The 26692-nt window shown below is 33.4% G+C and overlaps 2 protein-coding genes across 2 annotated transcripts; one reads left to right on the plus strand and one right to left on the minus strand.

Annotated features, from left to right (window-relative positions):
- Positions 1 to 11134: 11134 nt before the first annotated feature.
- LOC132294886 (uncharacterized) lies at positions 11135 to 12080 on the plus strand. Its single transcript, XM_059792899.1, has one exon. The coding sequence runs from the start codon at positions 11176 to 11178 to the stop codon at positions 11794 to 11796; it is 621 nt and encodes a 206-aa protein (XP_059648882.1). The 5' UTR covers positions 11135 to 11175; the 3' UTR covers positions 11797 to 12080.
- Positions 12081 to 13250: 1170 nt separating this feature from the next.
- Positions 13251 to 24395, minus strand: LOC132294885 (single-stranded DNA-binding protein WHY1, chloroplastic-like). Its single transcript, XM_059792898.1, has 7 exons — positions 24094 to 24395; positions 23923 to 24011; positions 23684 to 23776; positions 19160 to 19254; positions 14346 to 14419; positions 14163 to 14251; positions 13251 to 13579 (listed from the first exon to the last, which is right to left on the minus strand). Exons 1-7 carry the CDS (start codon positions 24326 to 24328, stop codon positions 13463 to 13465), a joined length of 792 nt encoding a protein of 263 aa, XP_059648881.1. The 5' UTR covers positions 24329 to 24395; the 3' UTR covers positions 13251 to 13462.
- Positions 24396 to 26692: the final 2297 nt, after the last annotated feature.

A 26692-nucleotide genomic window follows, 5' to 3' on the forward strand; every position in this document is an offset into this window, starting at 1 on the left:
TTTTTCTGTGTTCGCCATTTTTAATGGCAAGTTTTAGGTTCTTATATAGTGTATAAGAAGAGCCATCAGACTTTGACTTTTTAGAAAATAAAAGAATTTTCAAAACCCTAGCGTATGGCTTATTGCATGCTGCACACAGAAAGGTTAACTGCCCATAATTTATTCCAAGTAGGTTGCGGTCAACTCTTTTTTAATTTTTTAATTTTAATTTTATTATTTTTAAGAGAATCAAAAATAAAAAGAATTCAACTTCAACGTTTCACACACGTCATGTACAGATAAGTCTCAGTTGAAGTTTCTTTGGATTGAACGTCAGACTACGGTGACTACCACCGAATTCGCCGCCGTCCTGTTGACTTATGTGAGTCCCATATGGCCCCACTGTAATAATAAAATCTTTACAATATTTTATTATTATTATTTGTTAAATAATGTGTATTTTTTGTCAATGAAAAAATATGTTTTCTTAATTTTTTATTAAATCCATCTTAATTTTGAGTACTCATTTTGAGATAGATAAAAATAAAAGACTAATTTATTGTGACTGACATGTTTTGTAATGATAGGAGAATTGAAAAGGAATCTCAGAATTAATACCGAATTTGAGGTGGTTGGCTATGTTTATAACGTGTTAAACAATTATTTTTTTGAAAGTATTGGAGTAAATGAAGTGAATAAAAACACGTCAAATTCGAGACTTATTCGGAGAATCATTCGATAATCCTATTATTTTTCTTTTTTTATATTAGTTATAATTTCTTCTTAATGGAAAAAAAAAAATCTTAAACTTGGTCTTTGCCAAGAACGGCTATCCAACTACTCCAATTTTCTTTATTAATAATACTGATATTTTATTTATCTAATATTCATTTCGTCTCAAAATAAATATCTAACTTTTTATTTTTATCTGTTTCAGAATAAGTGTGCCTCATTTGAAAAGTAATGTACTATTTTTTATTTTATTTGATAATATTACCAATTTAGTTTTCTTGCATTGAACCTGTAAAAAATAAAACATCACATTACTGTTGACCAATTGTTCATTGGTAATTTATTCACTATTAATATAATAAAAAATATTATTATTATTATTATTCTCTTAAAAAGTTAAATCCTAAAAAAGAGACAATTGTTTTGAGATAGAAAAAGTAATATGGCTATCAACAGATTTTATTTTAAATGGTAAAAGAAGCTAGAATTCTTGTCATTCAAGTTTTGTGTTCTTTTTTTTTTCCACTTTTTTTTTTTTAATATTAATCAAATACTAACACATATTTTTTTTCTCACTCAGATGTTTAAACCTCTCCCTTCGTCTATGAAGATGGGGAGATTATACAATTTTATTAATTCTGTTAACAATAGCCTTCTGTCCATTGGTATCTATCTCTCAAAGTGAATAATGAGGAATCGAGTTTCTAAAAGAATAAAGTGGGTGTATGATGTGTGTTTCTTACCAATGAAAAAAAAATAAATAAATAATAATGTTATTATTAGTGTTGGTTTTTCTTAATCAAACACAAAATCCTTCAATTAGTCATTACTGTAGCATAATTAAAATTTATAATAATTAAATATATGAAAAATATTATTTTATGTGCGGACAAAATCACATATTTTTTAAAATTTTTGTTTTTTTTATTATTTATAATTTCACATGTTATATATAGTATGGATTTTTATTTATTTGATAATTAAGTTTATTTGTATTCAACAATTTAGTAAAAAGTATATTTAATAAGTCTTTTTGGTAACCCCTACGACTTAAAATTCATGAATAAGTTGTTAAATAGTTTTCAAAAATTCATTGAAAATCCTTTTTTGTATTGAATTATGCTGTAAAAGAAATTGTGTATCAGTATATTTTGAAAACTACATGCAAGGACCGCAATAATCAATTTTATTAAGTTAAAGATTATATGTGCCTAATTTCATTACACCGCAATTACGTTAGTATTGTCACCTATAATTACGGAACGCGGCTACAAATTCACCGTCAAACAAATATGAATCGGTCATATTTCATTCAATAAGGCCAAAGAACTTAGATATTCGTTCCAATACACATTTTGTCCATTTAGTTAAAAAAAACGGAAGAAGAGACTTTGAATGGTATTCAAATCCCCTTCAGTTCCACCGTTGCGTGGAAAGCTATGTTGCATGCATCAATCACAATGAAGGCCATTCCCCCAACTTAGTCAGCAACAAGAACTTGAATCAGGGATGCAAACTCTTTCTCTAAACGCGTATATAATGCCGCTGTTGCCCAATCTTTAGGTACTGGTAGAGAGGACCCCATCTAATGAAATGGGTCACGAACGCGTAGCTTCACCGTTTCCAGTGTGTTAAATCCAATTTCAAATCATTTGAATGTCAATTTTACTTTCTTTGGAATTCTCTAGAAAAGGAAATAATGATATGCCACGAGAAGCAGGAAACTTCATTGTGGCTTCTTTTTGCATCTTCTAGACAAGGCTCTTGGATGTGCGCTTATGGTCTTGTATAAGCTGCCATTTCACTTTCAGTTTTTCACTTCCTTTTTCTTATGCTTTTTATTTAGTAGATGATTAAAAAAAAAAAAAACTTTGACAATTGTATTTACAGTGACAATTTTTTTTTATTTTTAATATTTTAATTAAAAATAAAAAAATAAAAAACCGAAAGGGTTCGCATAGAGAGTGAGTCAAGGGAGTTTCTAGAAGAGAAGCTGTCTGGGAATGTCATAAAAGTCGTACAAAAGATTACTCCTGTTCTCTTCCATTATGGCAACATTTATGGATGACCAATTAAAGCCGACCATGCATTGTTGAAATCCAACCCAGATATAACTGGCCAATCGTTCTCGTGTTGAAATTATAGAAATGGGTCCACTGGAATATGGCAAAATTAATGGGACCTTAAACTGGAGAAAGTATGCAATATCCGGGTATTCGGTCCATTTGTATATATATATATATATATATATATATATATATTTGAAAACTTTTAATTTCTTCTGTATCAAGAAAATTGAGAAGTTTTATGGTTATGTATTAGACCACTATTATATGTGGAACTTGTCTTCCATCAAATAGATGAGAATTGAAAGGTATATAAATGAATAGGTATATAGCACTATTTAATAATTTAAATTTTTTTGATAAATGGACAAACGTTCAGCCGTTACCGTTGGTTTTAGAGTCAAAGTTAGTCCTTAATCCGGTGTCATGCCAAGCGCTCGGCTCGGAGGCGTTCAAGTCTGCCCTTCGGATAAATAGAGTGGCCTGACCGCAACTAGGGCATTCCGTGGGTTCGAGTAGGGGAGAATGTTTACATCAGATCTAGATGAGAATTGAAAGGTGTATAAATAGGCGGGTATGCAGTATTATCCAATAACTTAAGATTTTTGGTAAATGGGCAAGCGCCCACCTGTTACAACTATCTTGAAGTGCAAAAAATTATCAAAATAACACACCTGGGCGTTCAAAACACTCTCTCCCATCTTCATGGTACTGATGCATGTGTGTGCAAAATGATAAGAGCATCTCCAATGGGCTGCCAATTCGAAATATAGCTGGTGGGTTAAAATTGGGCTCTTCAATGAACTGCTATATGGGCTGCCAAAATTTACTTTTGCCATTTCTTGTACCAAATCTAACAAAACAAATAGCAATAGTTATTTCTATATTTTGTTGTCTGCCTCCCTCTCTCTCTCTCATCCATCTGCAATGACGGACTCTCTCTCTCTCATCCATCTGCAACGACCAGCCATTATTGACAGCGACCGGCGCTTAAAGGCGACGAACACCACCTCCTGCTTCTGTTATTTGATTTTTGTATTTTCTCTTCCCCTACAGACCTTGATTAGCAGTTGCAGAGAGAGAGGGAGGCAAGCTTGAGAGTTGAGAGACAATGGCTGAAGCTTACGAACGGCGAACCCAAACTGGAACAGCGGGCGATGGAAACTGAAAGATATGGGTTTTAAACTTCTAAATCTTGTTGATTTTGTAATTTGCAGTTGCAGAGAGAGAGAGAAAGAGGGTAATTTCAGAGTTGAGAACGAGAATAGAGATGGAGGCAATTGGGGAGGCTGAAATGATTTGCCCTCAAAATATATATATTTTTAATGATAATATAATCAAATATATATAATATACATATATATATATATATATAATATATATATAGATTTTTTAAAAAGAAAAAAAAAATTATATAAAAAAATTAATTCACAAATAGTGGTAAAAAAATTATAAAAATTTTGGTTTTTTTTTTTTTTTTTTTTTTTTGTCCTTTTTTGAGCAGATATTTTAGATTTTTGTTTCTTTTTAATTAGGTTTAATTTTAGTTTCCTTCTAATATCTACAACTTGATTTGGAATGTGACTAATATTAATATTACTATGCAAATGGTAGTTGAAAAAGAATGATGGTTGTGTCAAAAAATAGTATTTTGCATGAAATGCACAATTGAAGCAGAATTACTAAAATAGCATTTTGCATAAAATGCACAATTAGAGCAGAATTACTAAAATATAGCATTTTGACACTGTAGCACCTGTCAAAATATAGATTTGGCATGCAAAAATAGCTTTTAGCATTGGAGATGCTCTAAATAGGGTGACACTATATTTTTTATTTTTTTTGGTTGGAAGGAATGGAAAGGGAATTTTTAAATTCTTTTTACCAATATACCCTCATTATATAAAATTATAAAAATTAGCTACCCATTCCAAATTTTTGGAAAGGTTAAAAATAAAAATTATATATTTTGTAGTTATTATCCCTTCTTTCTCTCTCCTCTTCTCCCCTGGGCAGATGAAAAATAAAGGAGGAATGCTTTCATAATACTTAACACGAAAAAGTTCTTTTATCGCTGCTCATTCATTTCCTCCAACCAAATACAATATTAAAGAATTCCATTTGGTTGTTTCTACCAGGTTGATTATTTACCTAAAAAAAAAATTGTTGGTTAATGATTTGAATTTACTTTTCCTTTGACAAAAAAATCACATATGTATTGGTCTCTAATACTTCGTTTGGTTGGAGGAATGAAAAAATAGATGGAGGGGAGAGGGGAATGGTTGGATGAGGCATCCCTAATGAAAAAAAAAAGGTGTCTCTCTCATTTTTTTTGTTTGGTTGGATAAAATGAATAGTAAAAATGATAGATTTTGTGACACATTTTTTTGGGTAAGGGAAAAAGAATTTTTATATTATTTTTACTAATATACGCTCATTATATAAAATTATAAAAATATATTCATTCCAAATTATGCAACAAAAAGGTTAAAATGAAAATTAAAAGATAGCTTCTTGGTTATTATCTTGTTTTCTCTCTAATTTTTTTTCAATTTTGGGTGGATATAAAATTACAAAGTAATGAGGGATGAAACATCCCTCCCTTCTTCCTTTCCCTTTTCCCTTCCTTTCAACCAAACACAAAAACCTTTTTTTTATCACCCCTCTTGTCGATTCCTCCAACTAAACATAAAGAAACTTGAACTCTCATCTTACTATGAGAAGCGGAGAAAATGTCAACAATGACTAGATTTCTATTGGATCAATGTTTTATCTGCTCTTTCCGTCGCTGATATTACACTGATCTCATTTGCCTGGTTCCTAATATATATATATATATATATATAGCAATTAACATGCTTGATGTTGATGGTTGTACTATAGCAAAATTTTTTGTTTGCTTTCTTGTAAAGTATTAGAGATAAGGTTTAGTTGAGGGGTATGCTTTTGTAAAAGATGAATCTGTCCATTTAGTGCCTTCTAAAAAGTTAGCACAAAAATTTTGAAGGAATAACACAATTATTATTCATTAGTCAATGCAACAATTACATAAATATGTTAAAATTTTAATTTAATAATATTATAAAGTTACATAATTCGATATAATATGTTATATAAATATTGTATTTGGTGATAAAACTATTGTATTGTGTAGTAGTATGTTGCATTACTGACGCATAACTGTATTGAATGAGTGTGCAGATCTCCTAAACATTCAGTTCCCCGGTGTGTGCGTGTGTGCATATATATATATATATATATATATGTGGATGTCTCTTTGACTCAGCTGGTTTGACACTCTCTATGGGGGGTCTTGGTACAAAAAGGCAACTAACACATGCGGACAAGAGCACAACAAAATAGATAAAATCAATCTTAATTCTCAAATAGCATATTAGCTTATGTTAATCAAAATTTATTCTAGAATCTTAAGTTGGTACCGAATTAATAATTTATGTAATTAAACTTAATTATTTATATGCGTTGCTGCTACTGATTGAACTTCAAACTAATTTCAGCGAAGAAAATCACTATTATTACAAGCATTTCAATATATATTTGTATATATATAGCAGAAAAATGTCATCATCATCACATCAAGTTGTATCCATGTTGTCCTGATCAAGTTGTATTATATATATGTTCCTATATTATATTCGTTTTCCGGTAAATTAAAATTATATATATTGTCTAAATATTCTGTCCACCTCCAACTTGCAAATGATCGACAAATAAAAATGATCTGGATGTGCTGTAAGAATTTGAAGGTGTCCACGGCTCTAATTATTTGAACTCATGATTACCGACTATAATATGTTGAGTTATGTTAGTTATGTTTTAGTGTAGTGATATTTGGACAGAAAAGTTAGATAGAATTCCTTAACCGAATATATTTGGTTTTGGTCTACCAATATTATCTTGTACAAGAAAAACTAAATAAATAGACAACACATATGGTGGATGGAAAAAAAAAAATGGAAGTAAATTCAGAGGTTTAATTTGTTTAAATATGGCCGGTGATATAACACAATTGTAGACAATTGATTATGTAGATTTTAAATTATAATATTAGTGAAGTTTACTGCGTAATTATATATTAGTATATTGGTGATGAATTTAATAGAGAACTGCAGTTCTCATTGAAAAGGACAGAGTGAAAATGGAAAAACAAATTCATGAAGGGTTCGATAGGTTTGATTAAGCATGTTTTTTTTATTTCCATTCATCGTACCAAACTTTTCACATGAGTTGTGGCTATCAGGAGACACAAATTTTGACCTAAATTGGCTAAAGAAGACTTCTAATAATGCTTTAGAGACAATTTTAAGCTTTGTGCATCTAGAAAATATGCACGGTGTTTTCAAATCCTCGGTCTTCGCATCTGTTTTCAAGTTCATGGACGCAAGCACACGTTAATAATATCGTCTGTAATGTAGCTCCAACAATCTTTTCTTCGAAAAAAACAAAAGGAAAAAAGCACAAAGCGTTGATATGCAGATCGAAGACTATCATCAAATGAGACATGCACAATGCTTGTGTACGGTGAGGGAGCTAGGATTTCAAGCCAGGAGGACACCAAGCAATATATATACATATAAACATTGCCAAAAAAATAAAATAAAATAAAATTCAAATATGCACGTTAAAATAATGAATTTTAAAAAGTAAAAATTGAAAAAGGAAAAAGAAAAAATGTGAGGACTTTAAAAGGAAAAAGTTAAAAGTTTCAATTAAGGAAGGAAAATTTAATTTTTCTTAAAAGAAAATTTAAGGAATTTGAAAAATAAAAGAGAAAATAAAAAAATAATTTTAAAAATCACAAAATTTAGGGGGCATTATATAATTTTATATATATATATATATGTAAATATATTAAAAAATATTATATATTATAGAGGACAGGGCCAAGCCAGGCCAAGAGGGGCACATGCCCTTCCTGGCCTTGCATTGGCTCCGTCCCTACTCGTGGAGTCTACCATGCTCACTTTGGAGATTAGCATTTTCCTGCACCGTATTCGTTAATGCCCCGTTGATAAAAATATATAAAAAAAGGGTTACATAGCAAAATTCTAGTGCACTTTCATATATATATATATATATATATATATATATATATATTTTCCACTTCTAACAAAAGTTTTTGTATAACGATAAATAGTCACAGAACTGTTAGTTGTTGAAATCAGAACTGTTAGTTGTCAGTTGAAATTATCAAAATGTCCTTCCTTAAGTGATAAAAGGGTATTTTTGTCCTTTAAGTTGCAACAGTTACTTCAACGGCATTCTAGTCATTAACAACTTTGAGGCAGAGAGAAAAAGTAACCGATAAAAAAATTCAACTAGCTAGTCAAATATCCAGATACTTGGGAATCTAACAGATCACCCTTAAGCATGATGATCCAGATAGAAGCCTAATCATAAAAATAAAACCTCCAAAGCTTCAGACTTCAGTAATCATCTGAATCAAGTAGCATTTATTTTATACATGTCTGCGTATGTGTGGTATATATACATATATATTAATATATAGGTCATTACATAAATGCTGATTTAAGTATTCAACTGAGATTATCTATGCTTTGCTCCGAATTAGGTTGACCTCGTGATTAAATTAAGACGCTAAACAACAACTGATATCAAATCAACCTTCAATAAGTCTACTTTAATTAAGCTTAATATAAAGTATGACGAAACAGATACTAGAAAAGAAGAAAAAAAACTATATATAATTAATGTTATGAAACTATTTTGATCAGTACCCATGAATACGGAAGTCTATGCAATTTTATTGTTTAGACATGAGTTATAATAATTTCTACCTGTTTAATTAAGGAAAGACTAATGATTAATTATTTTATGTGGTACAATATATATATATATATATTAGACATGTTGACCTAATTCATATGCAATAATTTAGGAAATTTTTTCAAGTTGGTATAAAACCATGACAGCAGAATGCAATTAAATAAATCCCACATATATTCTAAATTTAGTGGTTTCTATATATTGCCAAACTACAACAATTATATATATATAGTTACTTAGCTGTGCAAGTAAACCTAAAAGATGATGCTTTACCATTGACAAATGAAGTCTAACCTGCTCCTGAGAAGATTTAACCATTATATTGAGATTATAATACTTAAAAAAAAATTATTGAAAGATTTAACCATTACATGCAAATTGATGACAATTTGTGTGTCTGTGTGTGTATAGGTCAATGAGTTAAATCTCACACAATGTCACAAACAATAAAAATATATATATATATATATATATATATATATATATATATATATCCACAAATGTTTCCATATAATATTTAATTTTTGAGACTATTGACTTGTAATGATTGGATAAAGATTATGTATAGAATTTGGTTTTGACATCCTATATTATTCATACAGTAAAAAGACGAGAATGATAATAATGATAATTATATAACATCGTTAAGAAAACGGTGTTTTATAATCAACCTTCGTGACTTATAGATATTTTCTTTCCTCTTAAAATGAAAGACAACAAGTTTGAGTCTCTTCAAAAATATTATCGAAGTTCTTTGCTCAGACAGTAAAAAAGAAAAGAAAGTAATAATGAATCATATGATAGCACTCATTTTAATTACTTTACATAAAATGGTCTATCATTTTGCTTTAACATTAAATTTGTAGTGATGCTAACTTAATTTATTGAAAATTTCAGATTTGACATGATTATAGAGTATTGCTTAATTTGAACATACTGATGGTGGCTTGCGTTGGCATGTTGCTGCATGCCAGTGGACATATAGCTGAGTCCTGATGTATACTATTATAATGTGTTAAAGAGTATTTTTATAATTAATGTTCTTGATCTCAACTCTAGCTGTTTTGCCAGGAAAAAAAATTATTTGTATATTACCCAAAAACAAAACTCTGGCGACTGGCGAGTATGTATTCTATTTTTACAGAGTTTTTCTCGAGTTAAATGATAGTTAGCATTAGCTCCGTTTATTTTGACGTAAAATACTTTTCTCAGAAAAGATTTTCTTTTTTCAGATAAAATATTTATTTTATTTTTTATTTTTTTTTTGTTTGACAAAGGTTTAGGTCGAGTCCATCGGGTGGAGTGTGTAAAATAACTCGTGAAAATTGATGAATAAGTTATTTTTGTTAGATTTTAATATATATATTTTTTGTAAATATTTTACGACAAAATCAAATATCAAAAAATACATAAAATACTTTACGCTCAAACAAATAGGGTCTTAGCACATGCACTCTCGTTTGGGGTGTAAAATATTTTATATTCAAACAAAGGGAACCTTTGTGTAAAATTGGAATGGATAGAATTGGTCGAACATCTGCACACTGGCTTAGAGAATTAGGCGCTCTACCAATTAAGCTAATACTCGAAATTGATCTAATTTCAAGACTCCAATTGCATACATATTTATTCAAATTTGTGAAGCAAGTAGAAGGTAGCCAACTTTGGAATTGTGAGAAAGTTAACCTTGCTTGAAGGTTACCTTGGCATTTCTATCTGGAAATATTTTATGTAACAAAGCATAATTATCATTAAAAAAAAATTAAATAAAAAAATAAATAAAACAGTTTTAAACTCTTGAAACACTCACCATATATCTAGATGATAGTATAAAATTCTAACACTTAGATTGCCAGGAGCAATCGATTAGGCCTTCTCAATGTTTTTTAATGTTTCGAGTGGAGTACACTTCAATGCATTCAAGAAAAATCTTATGTTACATTTAGTAATGTTTTGACACTTCAACGCATTCAAGAGTTTCCATTACCAAGTTTACCAATTCTTGAGCGAAAAAATATAAATATTCAACATATATGGTACTCCCTCCGTCTCTTATTAGTAGTCCATTTTTCTTTTTTTACATGTCCCAAATTAGTTGTCCTGTTTAAAAAGTCAAAGTATCTTTTCTTTATATTTCCATCATTGTCCTTTATCTTTTTATAAAATTTCAAACTTTATAATTATATATATTTAAATTGAAAAGAATAATTTGATAATTTTAAAAGGAGACAATATATTAATTTTATGTCCCCTTCAAAAGTTAAGGGGACATGAAATTAATCAATTTTAGTAACATTTATGCTAAAAGTTCAAAAATCAATCAAGGAATTTCAAATTCTCAAATTTGAGATATACCCATCTGATGTATTTTACCGATGATTGATCAATCACGTAAAATCAACGTATCAAAAGAAGCCCACACAGAGTTGCCCAACTTTACAATCCTGAGGGTAATATAGACTTTTTGTATTAATAAAAAGGACAAGCACATTATCACTAATTTGGATAAGGCTCATATACACACACACACACACACACACATATATATATATGACATAATATACACACCACAAGAGTGAAGCAGATAGAAATGGCTGAATCCAGTGTTCCCATGCCAGCTTTGGCCTCTCAGATATGCCATCAAATAAGCTCAGTTTTCACCCAATCCGATTCCACACCGCAAGCACTTGAAGTGATGGTAGAGGAAATCTCCGGTGCTGCGACTCGCAGAGGCCGAATCTTCGTGTACGGGGTGGGGCGTGAGGGTCTGATGATGAAAGGCCTCTGTATGAGGCTGTTCCATCTCGGCCTCTCCGCCCACTGCGTGTCGGACATGACAACTCCTCCCGTCTCCTCCCCGGACCTCCTTATCGTTTCTGCTGGACCCGGCGGCTTCTCCACCGTCAACGCCATATGTGGTGTCGCCCAATCCAACGGTGCACGGATTTTGTTGGTGACTGCTCAGCCCGAGTGTGGATCGTCTGTAGCATACGCCAGTGCAATTGCTTACTTGCCGGCAAAAACTATGGCCGATGATCATGATGATGGTGGAGGTGTTGGGTCAGGAGGAGGATCTCGGCCGTTGCTTCCAATGGGAAGTTTGTATGAAGGGGCTATGTTTGTGCTATTTGAGATGGTGATTTTCAGATTGGCTGAGGTTTTGGGTGAGAGTCCTGAGGCCATCCGGTCTCGCCACACCAACTTAGAGTGAACTGCTTATTTGATGAGAATTACTATGTATATGTACATGTATCTGTCTAAAATTAGACTACAAAAATTGAACTTCAATGCTTATTTAGGAAAAGTTCCAATTGAAGTTTCAAACTTGGAGGGCCTTTCTAGTTTAGCCCCCCAGAACTACCGGCAGTTTGCCTGTTGTTTGATATATTATGACACTAGATTGATTAACTTTCATGTTATACACTAGGGTTTGGAAACATTGAATCAGTGTCTTAAATTTGAAATCCAAAGAAATTTAATTCAAAATTTATACTATATTTTTTTCAATCCCAAATACAAGGGTCAATCCCAAACACAAGGGTCATGCGATGTTTAAATCAAAATTGTACTATATTTTCTTCAATCCTAAATTCAAGAGTCAATTCGGTAAGGCCAAACATAGCATTACAAACTTCTCGAATTGAATTTCAATCTCATTATTTATTCCAATTATCATCCATCCTTCCAATAAAAACCATAGTTCGCAGCAGCGGTATCACAGTATCGATCACGGTGCTATGGACTCGAGCAAATGTCGGTATAAACTGACAGAACTAGTCGATTCATGAAAATATATAATAATATCGGAGTCTTAAAAAATGGTTACAAAGTAACCCACCGATACATTGAACCACGGTTTCATGTTATACTTGCAAGATACATATATGGCACAGTACCTTGTGGACCTTCATGCAGCAACCATACTGAGCAAAATTTTGCCTTCAATTTGTGGCCTCTCAAACATCTCACCAAACAAAGAACCCCAAAGAGTCCAAAAAACAATCTCATTTTCACATTCAAGATTTTTCCTTGGAAGTTCTTTGTCTAACTGCTACAAATATCAATATTTCAGCAACAACAATCTTCTTGCAAGAATGAATCTTTTGGCAGGATCAGAGAGTGGTCCCAAACTCTCTCATCCGGATATACAGCTATCATCGATAATTCAAAATAGTGACTCAACTAGAAAGAAAAAAAAAATGGGTACGAGGCTACCTAGCATGATGTTTGATTTTCACCTACAGGAGCTAAAAATTTACTAGCATGATTTTTGGTATATCAAGCCTGTGCAAACACCGCATACAAAATTTACCAGCAAGCCAGTAGTTACCATCTATTCTTACACAGTCTCAATTGTTCAAGCTTATTTATTTTCTAACAGCACAACAGATAAAATACTACCCCCAAAAAATAAAGAAAAATAAATCTTTGAAAAAAAAAAAAAAAATTTGTTAAATGTGGGAACCTGAACAATGATCATATATATATATATGTGTGTGTGTGTGTGTGTGTATTCTTCCTAATTGTTACTCACACACGTCTCTTCTAAAACTTTTGTCCTAACCTCCCTTTGGGAGGTAAGATACTGATACCGCTAGGCCATTGGCCTGTTGGTAATGATCATATACTCATATTAGCCAAGCAAAGAAGTCCGGTAGCAGCCACTTCAAAAAAACCCAATCTGATTTCAACATTCTAACCAAAAAAAAAATCTGCCAAAATTTTTGGGAGAATTTTCCCAGTAACAGGCCAACAGAGCAAAAGTAAAGCCAAGGAACTCACAACAGGAGTACAATATAACACCAACAGGAGAGGAAATCATACGGCTATCCACAGTCCCATGTTGTAGGGAACCTTACAGCGAAGACTATCCCTGGCTATCTGCTCCATTCAAAGTCTGATGATCTGGGATTTGCATTATTCGTACGGCTTGTATTTTCTGGCTTTATAGAATTTGCAAAGTTGTGCCAACCTAATAGGTATGGCACGATGAACTGCAGAGAACAAGTCGAACTATATAAGACAAGGCAATAATGTTGGATCCACATAAACAATATTGATAATAAGGACGAGTTAATTGCATAAAACTCCGCTACAAAAAATTTGTACATTTGTACAAAAAATTTAGCAGATATCCACCCTAGAAGACAATATTGTGCAAGACACCCCTTTTACATCAAGATACCGTTAAAAAGTAAATGGTCAAAGCATGAAAAACCCAATTTCCCTTTTTTGGATTAATTTCATCAAACCACATGAGCTATAAGAAATTTGCATATTACTCCTTGTTACAGAGGAACATGAAAAGTTCTTCCAGTTCAAGGGGTTTTTATGCATCAACCTTAAGGGAAATTTAGTAATTTTCTAGACACATTTAGGGGCAACCTAACAGCGGTTAGAATGTTGACTTTATTTGCAAATTTTCAGTAGTTCATGGGGTTACCTTTATTCCTGGAGTAACATGCAAATTTTTTATAGTTCAAGGAGTTTTGTGCAATTAACTTTAACAATGATCAAGGAGAATGCAATTCTTAATGCATTAAAAAGAACTTATTCTTAAAAGAATTTGTAACATACATTGAATGCTGAGATGAGGATTGCGAACTCTGCTTTGGAAACAGGGATGTAAATGCTCTCATCCAAATTTAGTAGCTTGTTTTGAACACCTTCAATATATCCAACAGCAACACATCAAATGTTACATGAGAAGTAAAATCTCTCTAAACATTACGACAATATTTTGAGAAAAGAGAGTATTACTGAGATTAAAGAAATGGCCAGAGCCATCTGGAAGGGGCTCCACCTTCAACACCTTCCTCACCTTACCTTCGTCACTGCAGAATAAGAACAACAAACTTGATTTCTTGAAATGACAAAACAAGGAGGAAAATGCTATATGAGGGCTCTCTCACATGAACTTATCCCCTCAAACATTGGATCAGGAGCGTTATGACAACTGTTAAGGTTGCAAGCTCATAGTGACATCACCTAATGATTTTCTAAACAATAATACTATAGCATGAAGTTTCACTTTTTAGATAGACGTAAACAGTAACCAATACCATGAATCCATCTATCAACATATATCCAAGTTCGGAAACATATGAGCATGCCACGTTTAACAAGCATTCTAAAAATCTTGGGGTTGCCAAGTCAAAAAGTCTCCTGTAAGATGGGTAGATGCAACCATGAAGCAACAATATGTATGTCGTAAACTAATGAACTCCAAACAGATTCAACAGACTAAGTATAAGTAAGACCCTCTAATTTCAATATATAGATCCCTGGTAAACATCTTATTTAAATGTATCCAAGGTTTTTAGTGTCAAAGAAATTAAGAAATCCAACTGCAATTTTAAGAATAAAATCCCTTAGACTTGGCCAACAACAAGAAGTTTACTGAAAGAGTTCAACCCAAGGACCACCGACAATGTGAGAGATGCTAAAACCGCACACCAGTTGAGGATTTTCTAAAAACCAGCAAGCTTCTGAAAGAGGTAAAGTCAACTACTATAGTATTAATGCCAAAGGTTTCAAACGCCTCATATCTCTTGTGGCAACATTTTGTACAATATCATTTCCAAGGTTTCGGCTAAATGGTTGATTTCAGCAGGTTTCACCCAGTGTGATTTCAAGATTTTGTGGGAACAAGAAGGATCTAGCTACCAATGGGCATTAGCTTAAATGGTATGAGCTCTACTCCCCGAAGGGGAGGTTGAGTATCTGACACCTGCTAGGGGCAATATTGTAGATGTGGGAAAGAAGCTGCATACCCTTAAGAAAGTGGATTTATGAATTTGATTGAATTGATCTCGACGCTTTGAGTGTTTGCTTAAACTTTTAAAAAAATTTATATATAAAAAAATTTAAATAAATGAAGAAGGATCTAGCTCAAGAATTGTTGAGGACCTACAACAAGGATATTGGGAAGCCTGGGATTACTTTAAAAGTGGACTTAGCAAAGACTTATGATAACATTAATTCATACTTTATCCTCAGTACAATGAGATTGATGAACTTCCCTGAAACTCATTTCCCGGACTCAGACTTGCATTACAAGTTACAACAGCAATGTTTTTTGTTTCCTTGAACAGAGAGCTGGTTTGTTACTTCAAAGTGTTAAAGGGCTTAGGCAAGGGGACCCCTTGTCCCCTTACCTATTCATATTGGGCATGGAAGTATTACAACAGGTTATCGCTTGTAAATTTCAACAAGAAAGTGAGTTTCAGCTTCTCTGGAGGTGTAAGAAGATCCATCTTACAAATCTCTGCTCTCCAGATTATTTATTGCAATTCTGCCATGGGGGTTCAAAGTCTGATTCCATCCTTTATATTGCTTTGTAATAATTTTTTCAGTAATCGGGCCTCGCCGCTAATTCTTTAAGAACTCATGTGTTCTTGTCTCAGCCGAATGTCATAAGATCACCTCTGATCTTGGATTCTAGGTTGGATCTCCTCCTGTGAGGTACCTTGCTGTTCCTCTTATCTCCTAAATTGGGGGATTTCGACTGCAAAGTGTTAGTTGATAAAGTCACTGAAAAAGTCAAGTAAGGAACTAATAGGACTCTTTCTTATGCTGGGAGACTTCGGCTTGATAATTCTGTCATGCAATATGCAAATATATTGGGTACCTTCTTTTGTCCTCCCTAAGAAGAGTGTTTGCAAGTATTAACCAGTTGGTTAGAGGTCTGGTGCAGAATTAAGCAATGTAAATCTAAGGTAGCTTGGGAAGAGATTACTAAATCAAAGCAAGAAGAAGGTTAGGGATTAAAAAATTAGAAGAATGGAATAGAGTTCTTGAGAGTAGACACAATTAGTATCCTTTTAAGTGATAAAGGTGATCCAGTATGGGTGGAATGGGTTAAGAACTATCTTGTGAAAGGAAGAAGTTTTTGGGCTATAAAAGCTGTTTTTGGGCTATAAAAGGTTTGTGGGCTCAGAGGAGTTTATTACAGATTTGAGACCAAGTTAGACCTCTAATTAAAGTTCAAATCAGAAGTGGTTCCAATACCTCTATATGGTATGATAATCAACATAATTTTGAGTCCACTGCATCCAAACCTTCATATAATTTTTTTTTTTTTTTGTAAGTAAAATTTCATTAAAGAAGTGATCAAAGGAGAGCTAGCCCAAAGAACAACTGCACAAGAGGCCGACTATACTCTCAAACTATCCACAAAGTCCCTTCAAGGATTCACAATACCACCCATTAACTCGAAAAAATAGAAAACTCAGGATGGAGTGTTCTAACACCCAAATAAGAATCTTCTCTCCATCAAAGGACCTCCTATTCCTCTCTCTCCACAAACTCCACCACAAGCAAAGGAGGGTCTGAGACTTGATTACCCACTTTACAACCTCTCCAAACCTTAAGCATGCCCATCCTAGAACACCAAATAGAACAAAAAAGACATGGCCCTTCATATAAATTTACCAACAAATACTAAATCCAAGGTTACAGACATAATGGAACCATCTACTCAGACCTGGAAGTGGCTTGAGGATATCTTGATTCAGTGTAGCAATGTTACTGGGAATATGCCTTCCTATCTTACTATTTCTGGAGACGATTTGACTATATGGGCTGGTTCTCCTTCAGGAATTTATTCGGCGGATTCTTTAAGGAAGAAGGCAACAAAAGTCCCTCGGTATAATCTGGTCTGAGGCCATAAGACTATTCCCAGACAAGTTCTCTTATGGTGTAGTTCACCAAAAGTTGAATACCTTGGATTAAGATTCACAGATACAATCCTTGCTGTGAGCCTTACTGTCATTTATGCAGTTCTTCTGAAAAAACTCAACCATCTATTATTCTCTTGTGCCCTCTCCTTCAATATCTGGAGCCACATAATATCAAAATGTGGTTATTCAGCTCAATACTCTCATCTTGGCCTGAGACTTTAACTGATTTGACTAGAAAATGGAATGGGAAATGCTTGCTAAAAAGAATTGGGAAACTTTGGTTTTGCTGCTTCTGTTTATCAAATTTGGAAGGAAAGGAATAATAGAAGATTCCTTCATAAGGCTAGGTCTAGCACTGTCATTCAATAGGACATTGTTTTTCAGTGAGAACCAAACTGTTGTCTTCCATATTAACCGTGAAGCCAAAGCATCAAAACATATGGCCAGTTAGCCAGTGGGATATTACAGAAGCAGTGAATTTCACTTAAAAGCGTTTAAGGGCTGGTTTGGTTCATTAGTAATTCGATTCAAGGTTTCCGGTGTTTAGTGCTTGCTGAATATTCCACTAATGTAGTGACGGCTTCTGCTTATGATGGTTTCCTCTGGAGTGTTTATTGCTGATTGGCTTCTTTCTTGCTGCAGATAAGATCATATGCAGGTTTCCTCTGCTATTCTGTTTCATTTGTTGTTGGGTTTGCTGGTCTGTTTGAATTTGCTTTGTCTTTTTCTTGTGGGCTGTTGTTTGCTTGGTTTTCTATAGTTTGGCTAGGTAAAGGAGGTTGCTTTCTCTTTGCTTTCTTCTTGTATTGTTTTTTTGTTTCTTATTGAAATCTAACTTGCAGGAAAATTAAAATAAATAAAAGATGATCCTAACCATCTCGCAAAAAAAAGATCTATGAGCATATCTACAAGATTTTTATGCTTTAAGTAAAATAAAACAAAAAACACTAAAGTTCCAAAAATATCTCAGATGACTGATCAGATGGACCTGATAGCTTAGATCTGAAAAATTACCATCAGACCGTGTCATTCTTAACTGGCCTTAACGGTATATGCACATTCTCAACTCCATATCAACTCAGCCTCTAACATAAATTCTGGGAGCCTCAGAAGAAAAAACAAGCTTAAGGGGAAACATGTTTTTATTACTTGATAGTCGTTATGCAACAGTTAGCAGCTAATACCATTACGAAACCACTGACACCCATTATAGATCAACCAAAATCATTATATAACATTGATACCCATTACATAACAGCCATTATGTATACCAATTTATTGGTGCGTTGGTACCTCTCCAAATCGGTATATAATGGTTGATACTTGATACCCAAAAAGGAATCTCAGTTATTTTAAACAAGTATCCACATATTGAAAAATCATGCTCAGTGTGTATCCATTGTAACTCATTATGAAATTATTAAGTAGTAAGACCTTGAAAGTTCTCCTTATGACTTATGAGTCTAATTAATGATTAGGGCACGTTTAATGATTATGACTGATTTAAAAGAACTGATAATTTAAGTAGGATTTGTTAAAAGCATAGGCAAAAACTTGAAGATACACAGTTCATGACTTCGTATAATCATAAAAAACATATGATGGCCAAAAGGAAACGTGATGTTCAAAATTCCTATGCAAATTGGCTCATTTGGAACATGGAACCAGAAGCATGTTTGGTCATACAAGTTTATGTTAGAAAAAAAACTGAAAAAAGTTCAAAAAATTTCTGAGAATTACTGAAAAGGCGATCCAATTACATAGACCACCCTTTTTAGTTCTCTACAAACTTTTTTCTCCTTCCAAAGTTCTTGAAAACTGTTTTTAGAGAACTGAAACAAACAGGTGCTATATTGCTCCATATAAAGTTTATCAAAAAGATGATACTAGTACCTTCTCCCTTTATTAGGGTCATGAAAAAATTCGCATGCATCCCTTGCACCAAGACTAATTAGAGTTCCAATTTCAGTCATTGACAATGAAAATACCTGAAAAGTTGCAGAAATAAAACAAAATTTAAGTTCATTTTGGTTTCTCATATCCAAGTCAAAACCCCAAGGGCTGGCAAACTCAACTCCCATTCCCTCGCCCCCACAAATCAAAGATAAAATAAAATAGATACAATATAATAAAACAGAACCCAATCTTCATGCAGCTTAGTTTACCATATTGAACTTTGGAAGGTAAAAATTTTAGTTTGGTCTACCCCTCGTATACTTTCATTGTAAGGCAAAAATTTAAGTTCGGTCTACCTCATATATATTTTCACTGAAGCTACAGGCATTGCCATTAACAATAGAACAATTTTATGATTGTATTACTGGCATAATGTTAAGCCAGCAACCATATAAACCCCAGAAAGGCCCAATAGCATAAAATCTGATAATGCATACTGTGACCGAGAACTCATGAAAAGCTTGGGCCTCAGCTCATTAAGTAACTAATTCAAGCTTGTTCGCCAATTAATAAACCTAGCTTGAAGGTATGTCCCAAGTTGGTTGCTTAATAAACTAACCTTGAACAACACCAAGCACATCTCTCATTTAGGCTAGTAAACAGTTGTATAAATGTTGCATAGTTGTAGTTATTAGGTCCTTTGTGAAACTTAAACAAAATATAGTAAAAACAAGTGTTGATGATGTAGGACAGTTTTAGTAGGTTTATATTATTTTTATTTATATATATATATTTAATTTTAGGAATTTAAATTTTAGGTTTTTAATTTCCTTTTAACATTAGTTTCTTTATATTTTTAGTTTACTTAATTAATTTGTTTCCTTTTTGTTTTTAATTTCCTTCTAGTATGTTTTCTTTCATTATAAATATATGTAATGGAGAGAGCAAAATATTAAATTAAATTTATCAATAATATTTTAATTGCTTTGCAATTTTTATTCAACTTTGTGGATTCAAAGTTACCACCTTGTGGATCGCTTTCGCTTACATTAGTTAGTATCAGAGCCTTCGTTTTGGCAGCAACCGCTCTCACGACGTTGATCGGGGAGTGCAAACCCCTTGGGCAGCCATGCATACTCAAGATCGGTTTGTAGCAACTCGTTTTGGAATTGGTGGCAACCAAGTTCGTGGTTCAATTCGAGTTCGCGCTGATGATGTGTCTCGCAGCCTACCAAATATGGGTTATATTTCTGTATATCCATGTAGGTCTCCAGCCTAGCGGATGATTCCGGTGATGAAGAGTACAGATTCAGAGGGAGACGCAACAAAAACTACAAATATTAGGCCAGTAGTAAGTTTGAGAAAAAACTTGATTTACTTACTTTTACTTCTAGCTGAGAATGTCTTGGATTGGCTTAATGAAATTGAATACTTTCTCAAGCATTTTGACATACTTGAGCACAAGCAAGTTCCTCCTGTAGCAATCGTGCTTAAGAAAGGTGCTTCGGCTTGGTGGGAACAAGTAAAAACTAATCAGAGGTGGCAAGGAAAACAACCTGTACAATCATGGTCAAAGATGAAAAGGTTGTTAATTGCTAAATTTTTACCACCAAGTTATCAGATGTTGTATCACCAATATCCAGATTGCTGGAACAAGAGTTTGTCTGTCAATGAAGAATTTTTCTATGAAGGCAGTGCTATCAAGAATCACGATAATTTTGTAGAAGCAATCAATAATTTTCAAGAGGTTGATTGTAAGCAAAATTGTGTTGCAACACCTCTTACAATTGAAGTTGATGCCGTCAAAGAATTCAACGCACTCAAAGAAGACGATAATGACAAGAAATTTGTGGCTGAAAGTGAGCAACATGAATTAGTTGATGATCGGATGAATAAGATTTTCAAATTAGATGTCCAAGACGATATGGAGGGTAGCCAAGCTTCAGATTTTAGTTTAATTAAGGACCAACCACGAGTTCATGTGATAGTGATACAAAGAGATTTGAGTGAATTGGACAAAATTGATGGTGAACAGCCACTGAACAAATTTGATGGTGAACAGCCACCTGATGGTTCCTTGAAGCAAACTGAATTGGGTGCACAAGTTACGGTTAGTCACTGCTTGAAGAAAAAGAGTCTATTAAAGGTGTGCAATACAAGACAAAACAATGGTGAACATGTGACGGCTAAAAGACCTTTTACCATTACATGTGATAACAACTTATGGGCCTTTAAACTTTACAAGCCTATTCCTTGTTTGGTTAATGTACTTGGTCCAAAGGTGTCTTCCATGAATTTGGTTAAGAGACTGGCAATTAAAGTTAACAACATGAAAGATGTCTTGCGGAATTCTACAAAGTACAAATTTTTGGCTACCATGACAAAAGAAGTTTATGAAGGACTAAGGTGGTATAAAATGTTATTCACTGAAACTCGAGAACAAGTTTTTTTTAAAGTGGAGGAGACTGATATAGGACAGTTTTAGTAGGTTTATATTATTTTTATTTTTATTTTAGGAAGTTTAATTTTAGGTTTTTAATTCCCTTTTTTAACATTAGTTTCTTTATATTTTTAGTTTAATCAATTAATTTGTTTCCTTTTTGTTTTTAGTTTCCTTCTAGTATTAGATTTTCTTTCATTATAAAATGATACTCTGTCCGATCAAATTGGCCTCCTCCTAGTCCGAATCTTTCTTACGTGTAATTATCATGTAATTACCTAAATCGTTATATTTACTTTGCGCGCTAAATATACCAAAAATAAATTAAATAAATAAATATGGAAAGAAGCTAAAGAGGTTTTGACGACCCCTCTCCATCTCTTTGATTTCTTCAGAGTGGTATCTTCGTTCTGCTGCTTATTTCATTCTCTCTCTCTCCAACTCACGGTGAAACAAAACATTATTCTCATTCAAAAATTTAAAGTTGGAGGCATGATTTGGAAAATGTTAATGTTGAGATATGTGAAGAGGTTGAGAATGGGACTCATCCATTATATTCTTGGTTGGAGTCATCTTCTTCTTGGCAATAAAGAACTACTTTCAAGTTAAATTGGAAATCTATAATGTACAAATGAAATATGAAAATTCCATTAAGGCTTAGATTTAGATATAGTATCTATGTTGCTTTATGACTACAAACAGTTGAACTTCTATGATTGAATTGTTGGTGTTTGGTAATGTTTTTGTTTTCAAATCTTTCTTTTTGTTAAACCTTGAAAGACTAATAAATGGATCAATATGATTTATGTTAAAAAGTTAATGTTTTCATTGTCTTCAACTTTTCGTTATATATTTGTAAATAATAAGTATAATGGAAATAGAATTAATGAATGATTCGGGATGCCAACAATTATATCCTCTGATAAAGGTGAGTTGTGTTCATCCAAGTGATTATATTCAACATTACTTTTTGCTTATATGTGATTTGCTAAAAGAGTAGCCCATATATCATCCACTTCGAAATGAACTTTTTTCTTTTTCTTTTTTTTTTTTTTTTTTTTTTTTTTTTTTTTTTTTTCTAATCAAATCCCCAAAACTGATACAATATACAAAAGCCAAAAAAAAAAAAAAATTTAATAGAAAAACATGAATATATACCTTCAATCTTATTAAGGTTTGTTTTTTTTCTCTTCAAGCAAACATATACATTTATATGTATTTTCTCCTTTGATTTTATGAACCAATAAAGACTTCTCAATCCTTTGTTTTCCCTTCAATTTTGCAAAGTGAAAAAGAGAGAACCGTGAGTCAGAGAAAGAAAGAATGAAAGAAGCAGTAGAACGATGATACCATTGTGGAGAAATCAGAGAGATAGAAAGGGGTCATCAAAACCTCTTCAACTTATTTTTTAATTTATTTTTGGTATCTTTAGCTCGCAGAGTAAATATAACCATTTAATTAATTACGTGGCAATTAATATAGCAATTACACGAAGGATTCGGACTAGGAGTAGGCCAATTTGATCAGACAGAGTATCATTACTCATATAAGTAATGGAGAGAGCAGAATATTAAATCAATTTTATCAATAATATTTTAATTGCTTTGCAATTTTTATTCAACTTGGTGGATTCAAAGTTACCACCTTGTGGATTCAAGGTAATCCTAGATTGCTTCCGCTTACGTCAGTTGACAAATATAAAGCAATTAAATCATAAGAAAAAGTTAAAAATAATACTTTTGAAGTGTATTACAAACATGTAAGTTCCTATTTGTATTAATCATTTTAAATGTGCTAGAACCTAATGTAGAATTGACTATAAATATTCTACATAATTCAATATCCTTTGGCACAAAACTTATGGTTCGGCAGAATATAAATGAACCAAACTCAAACCCTCTCTAAGCTTGGTTGAAAACACCAATATACCAACTTGGATCAAAATTCTAATATACCTAGCAGTCCGAGCTCCAAAGTCCCACGGATTAAATTAGCTCATTTCGGGCCTAATGCAAGCAAACACACCCACATTCCCTAAATTCATAGAAAAACAAAAAACAAAACCAAAAAACAGATATTACCTGCTTTCGGTTCCAGTCATATTGACGAACACCAGAAGCAGGAGCAAACTGAAGCATCACATAACCTTCCCTGGACAGCTTATACGCCCCTGACTATAAACACAAACCAATCGAATCCAATCAAGCCAAAACAAATCAAATCACCATACTTCACAAACAATCCAAAATACACTATGAATCAGCCATACAAAATTCAGAACCGTGTTCTTACAGTGAACAGACAATGAATCAAAACATACATCTAAAGGCGTGAACTCTGGAGGCCGTGGCTCCACCGTAAGAGCTGCCTTCCCTTTGTATATCGAGTGACCAACAAAAACCCTAGGGGCTGCACAATGAAACAAAGAAAAATTAATTTCTTTTCATTCGCCCTCCGTTTGGTCACTGGGAAAATGAGAAGGGAAAGTAACCTGATTGGGGAGCGAAGGAAGAGTCAGCTGGGGCGAGTCTCTGTTGCTGTTGTTCGTAGTATTCAGAGTGTCGGCATTTCAAGGAGAGTCCTTGGGTTGAAGGTTTGGCTGTAGAGTGAGAAAGGGGTTTGACATTGAAGCGAGTGAAGTTGTGGGAAGAGAGAGAGTAGTGAGAGAAGAGTTTACTAGGGTTTTGGATGGTGAGTCCTGGCGAAGAAGATGTGAGGCTGTTCATTTTTTGAAAATCTAATGTGGGGTTGAAATCTATCGTGGGATTAGCCTATAAACCCGTATTCGGTTTTGTATCTTTTGTCATTCCCATGGACCAAATACCTGTGATTCGTCGGATGTTATACTTATAAGTTGTAAGCAATCAAATATAATTATTACAATTTTACCTATAAAAAAATATATATAATTATTACAATTAAATAGTAGGAAAATATTGATGAATATATAATTTGTTTAATGAGTTTCAAGGAAGAATATATTGTTATTTTAGGGTTCTTTTTGACATTTCAAAAATTAATATTGGTGTATGAAAAATATCATAAAGAAGAGATGGGTTACCTATTTTGTGATAAGATGCCTCTCAATCAATGGTCCAAGGTGTAGAAGATGAAGTATCGAGACACGTATTACTTGAAGGTGGAGGAGGGCTAATTTGCACTCTCACGCTTTGTTGGGGATAATTAACTCCCTCCAACCCACTCAACGGTCGGCTGTTGTTAAAAGTTAAATCCCTTTTTCACCACATACAGCGGAAGTATCATCACATCACATTAACACAAGCATATATAGAGATAACAATCATACACATTCACGCACAACACAATATTTTATATGGTTCACCCAACTCTAGGGTTACGTCCATAGGAGAGAGAAATTTGCACTATTATAAATCAAGGAAGAGATATACAACCACATGTCAAAATCCCACTCACTCACTCATTATCTCTTTTGAGGCTACATGTATACACTCGGGAATTACATATACTCTCCATTCTCCTCACAACACTCATCCTTAAACCCCTTACATCTTTTCTCTCTTATCTCTCTCCTCTCTAAACCCCTCATACCCATCTCTATTTATAGAGTCTTCAAAACTCAATTCTTTGTTGGATAAGTATTCCTCAAATCCAATTCTTTGTTAGATAAGGATCAACTTACCTATAAGGAGTTACCATATCCATCTTCAACTCTAAAATAACAGGTATAACTTCTTTCCCAAATCTTCAGCCTTTTTCCCCAAGTCTTCTGGATTCCAAAACCAATCAGGAAACTATTTCTCGTAACTTCCAAAACGAAAAAGGAAACTAATTTTCTGCACACAAATTTTGAGCTACAAACCCATCAATCTCCACTTGGCTCAAAATTCAATCTTCACGTGCTTTTCCATAGCTCCATCTCGAACAAGGATCTCTTCATATCTTCACCTCAAATAAAGCACTATGATGAACTTGAGAAACACTCTAACAATCTCCACCTTTTTCTCAAATTCATCATTCTTCTTTTCTTTATCTTCTCTATCCATCTCATTGGTGTTCAATTGCTTACGCATGGCAACCCACCAATCTTCAACTCATCTTCATCAATTGTTTTTCTGGCTTAAAGCAACAAACATCTCCTCGTCATATTCCCCTTTACTCTTTATCGGGCTTAGAGCAAACCCCTTCATTCTTCACACCCGTTGCCCTATCTTGAGAACTAGCACTCACTCTTGACTTGTCCTCAAAACTTGTTCCTCGTGGGCTTCACCTTTATCACCTTTTCCCCATCTTGAAAACGAGCATCCTCTAGCTTGTCACAAGACTTGTTCCTCATGGGCTTCACGCCATCACCTTCTTCATACCTTCGTGTCATCATCAACTTTGATTGAATCTCCATAGCACCTCACTATCATCCTCTGCTCTGACAAACTTCGCAGCAAACTTCTTCTACTAATCTTCAGGCCCAATCACAGGCTCTGACCCACTATTGGCTCTGATACCAGTTGTTGGGGATAATTAACTCCCTCCAACTTACTCAACGGTCGGCTGTTGTTGAGAGTTAAATCCCTCATTCATCACACACAGCAGAAGCATCATCACATCACATTAACACAAGTATATATAGAGATAACAATCATACACATCCACGCACAACACAATATTTTACATGGTTCACCCAACTCTAGGGTTACGTCCATGGGAGAGAGAAATTTGCATTATTATGAATTAAGGAAGAGAATATACAACCACATGTCAAAACCCCACTCATTCACTCATTATCTCTTTTAAGGCTACACCCTCTCCTCACAACACTCATCCTTAAACCCCTTACATCTTTTTTCTCTTCTCTCTTTCTCTCTCTAAACCCCTCATACCCATCTCTATTTATAGAGTCTTCAAAACTCAATTCCTTGTTGGACAAGTATTCTTCAAATCCAATTCTTTGTTAGACAAGGATCAACTTACCTACAAGGAGTTACCATATCCATCTTTAACTCTAAAATAGCAGGTATAACTTCTTTCCTAAATCTTCATCCTTTTCCCCAAGTCTTCTGGATTGCAAAACCAATCAGGAAACTGTTTCTCACAACTTCTAAAACGAAAAAGGA

Source organism: Cornus florida, unplaced genomic scaffold (assembly GCF_030987335.1).
Source record: "Cornus florida cultivar Cherokee Brave unplaced genomic scaffold, ASM3098733v1 CherokeeBrave_3.0.0_Hap2_Chr02, whole genome shotgun sequence".
Classification (NCBI taxonomy): Eukaryota; Viridiplantae; Streptophyta; class Magnoliopsida; order Cornales; family Cornaceae; genus Cornus; species Cornus florida.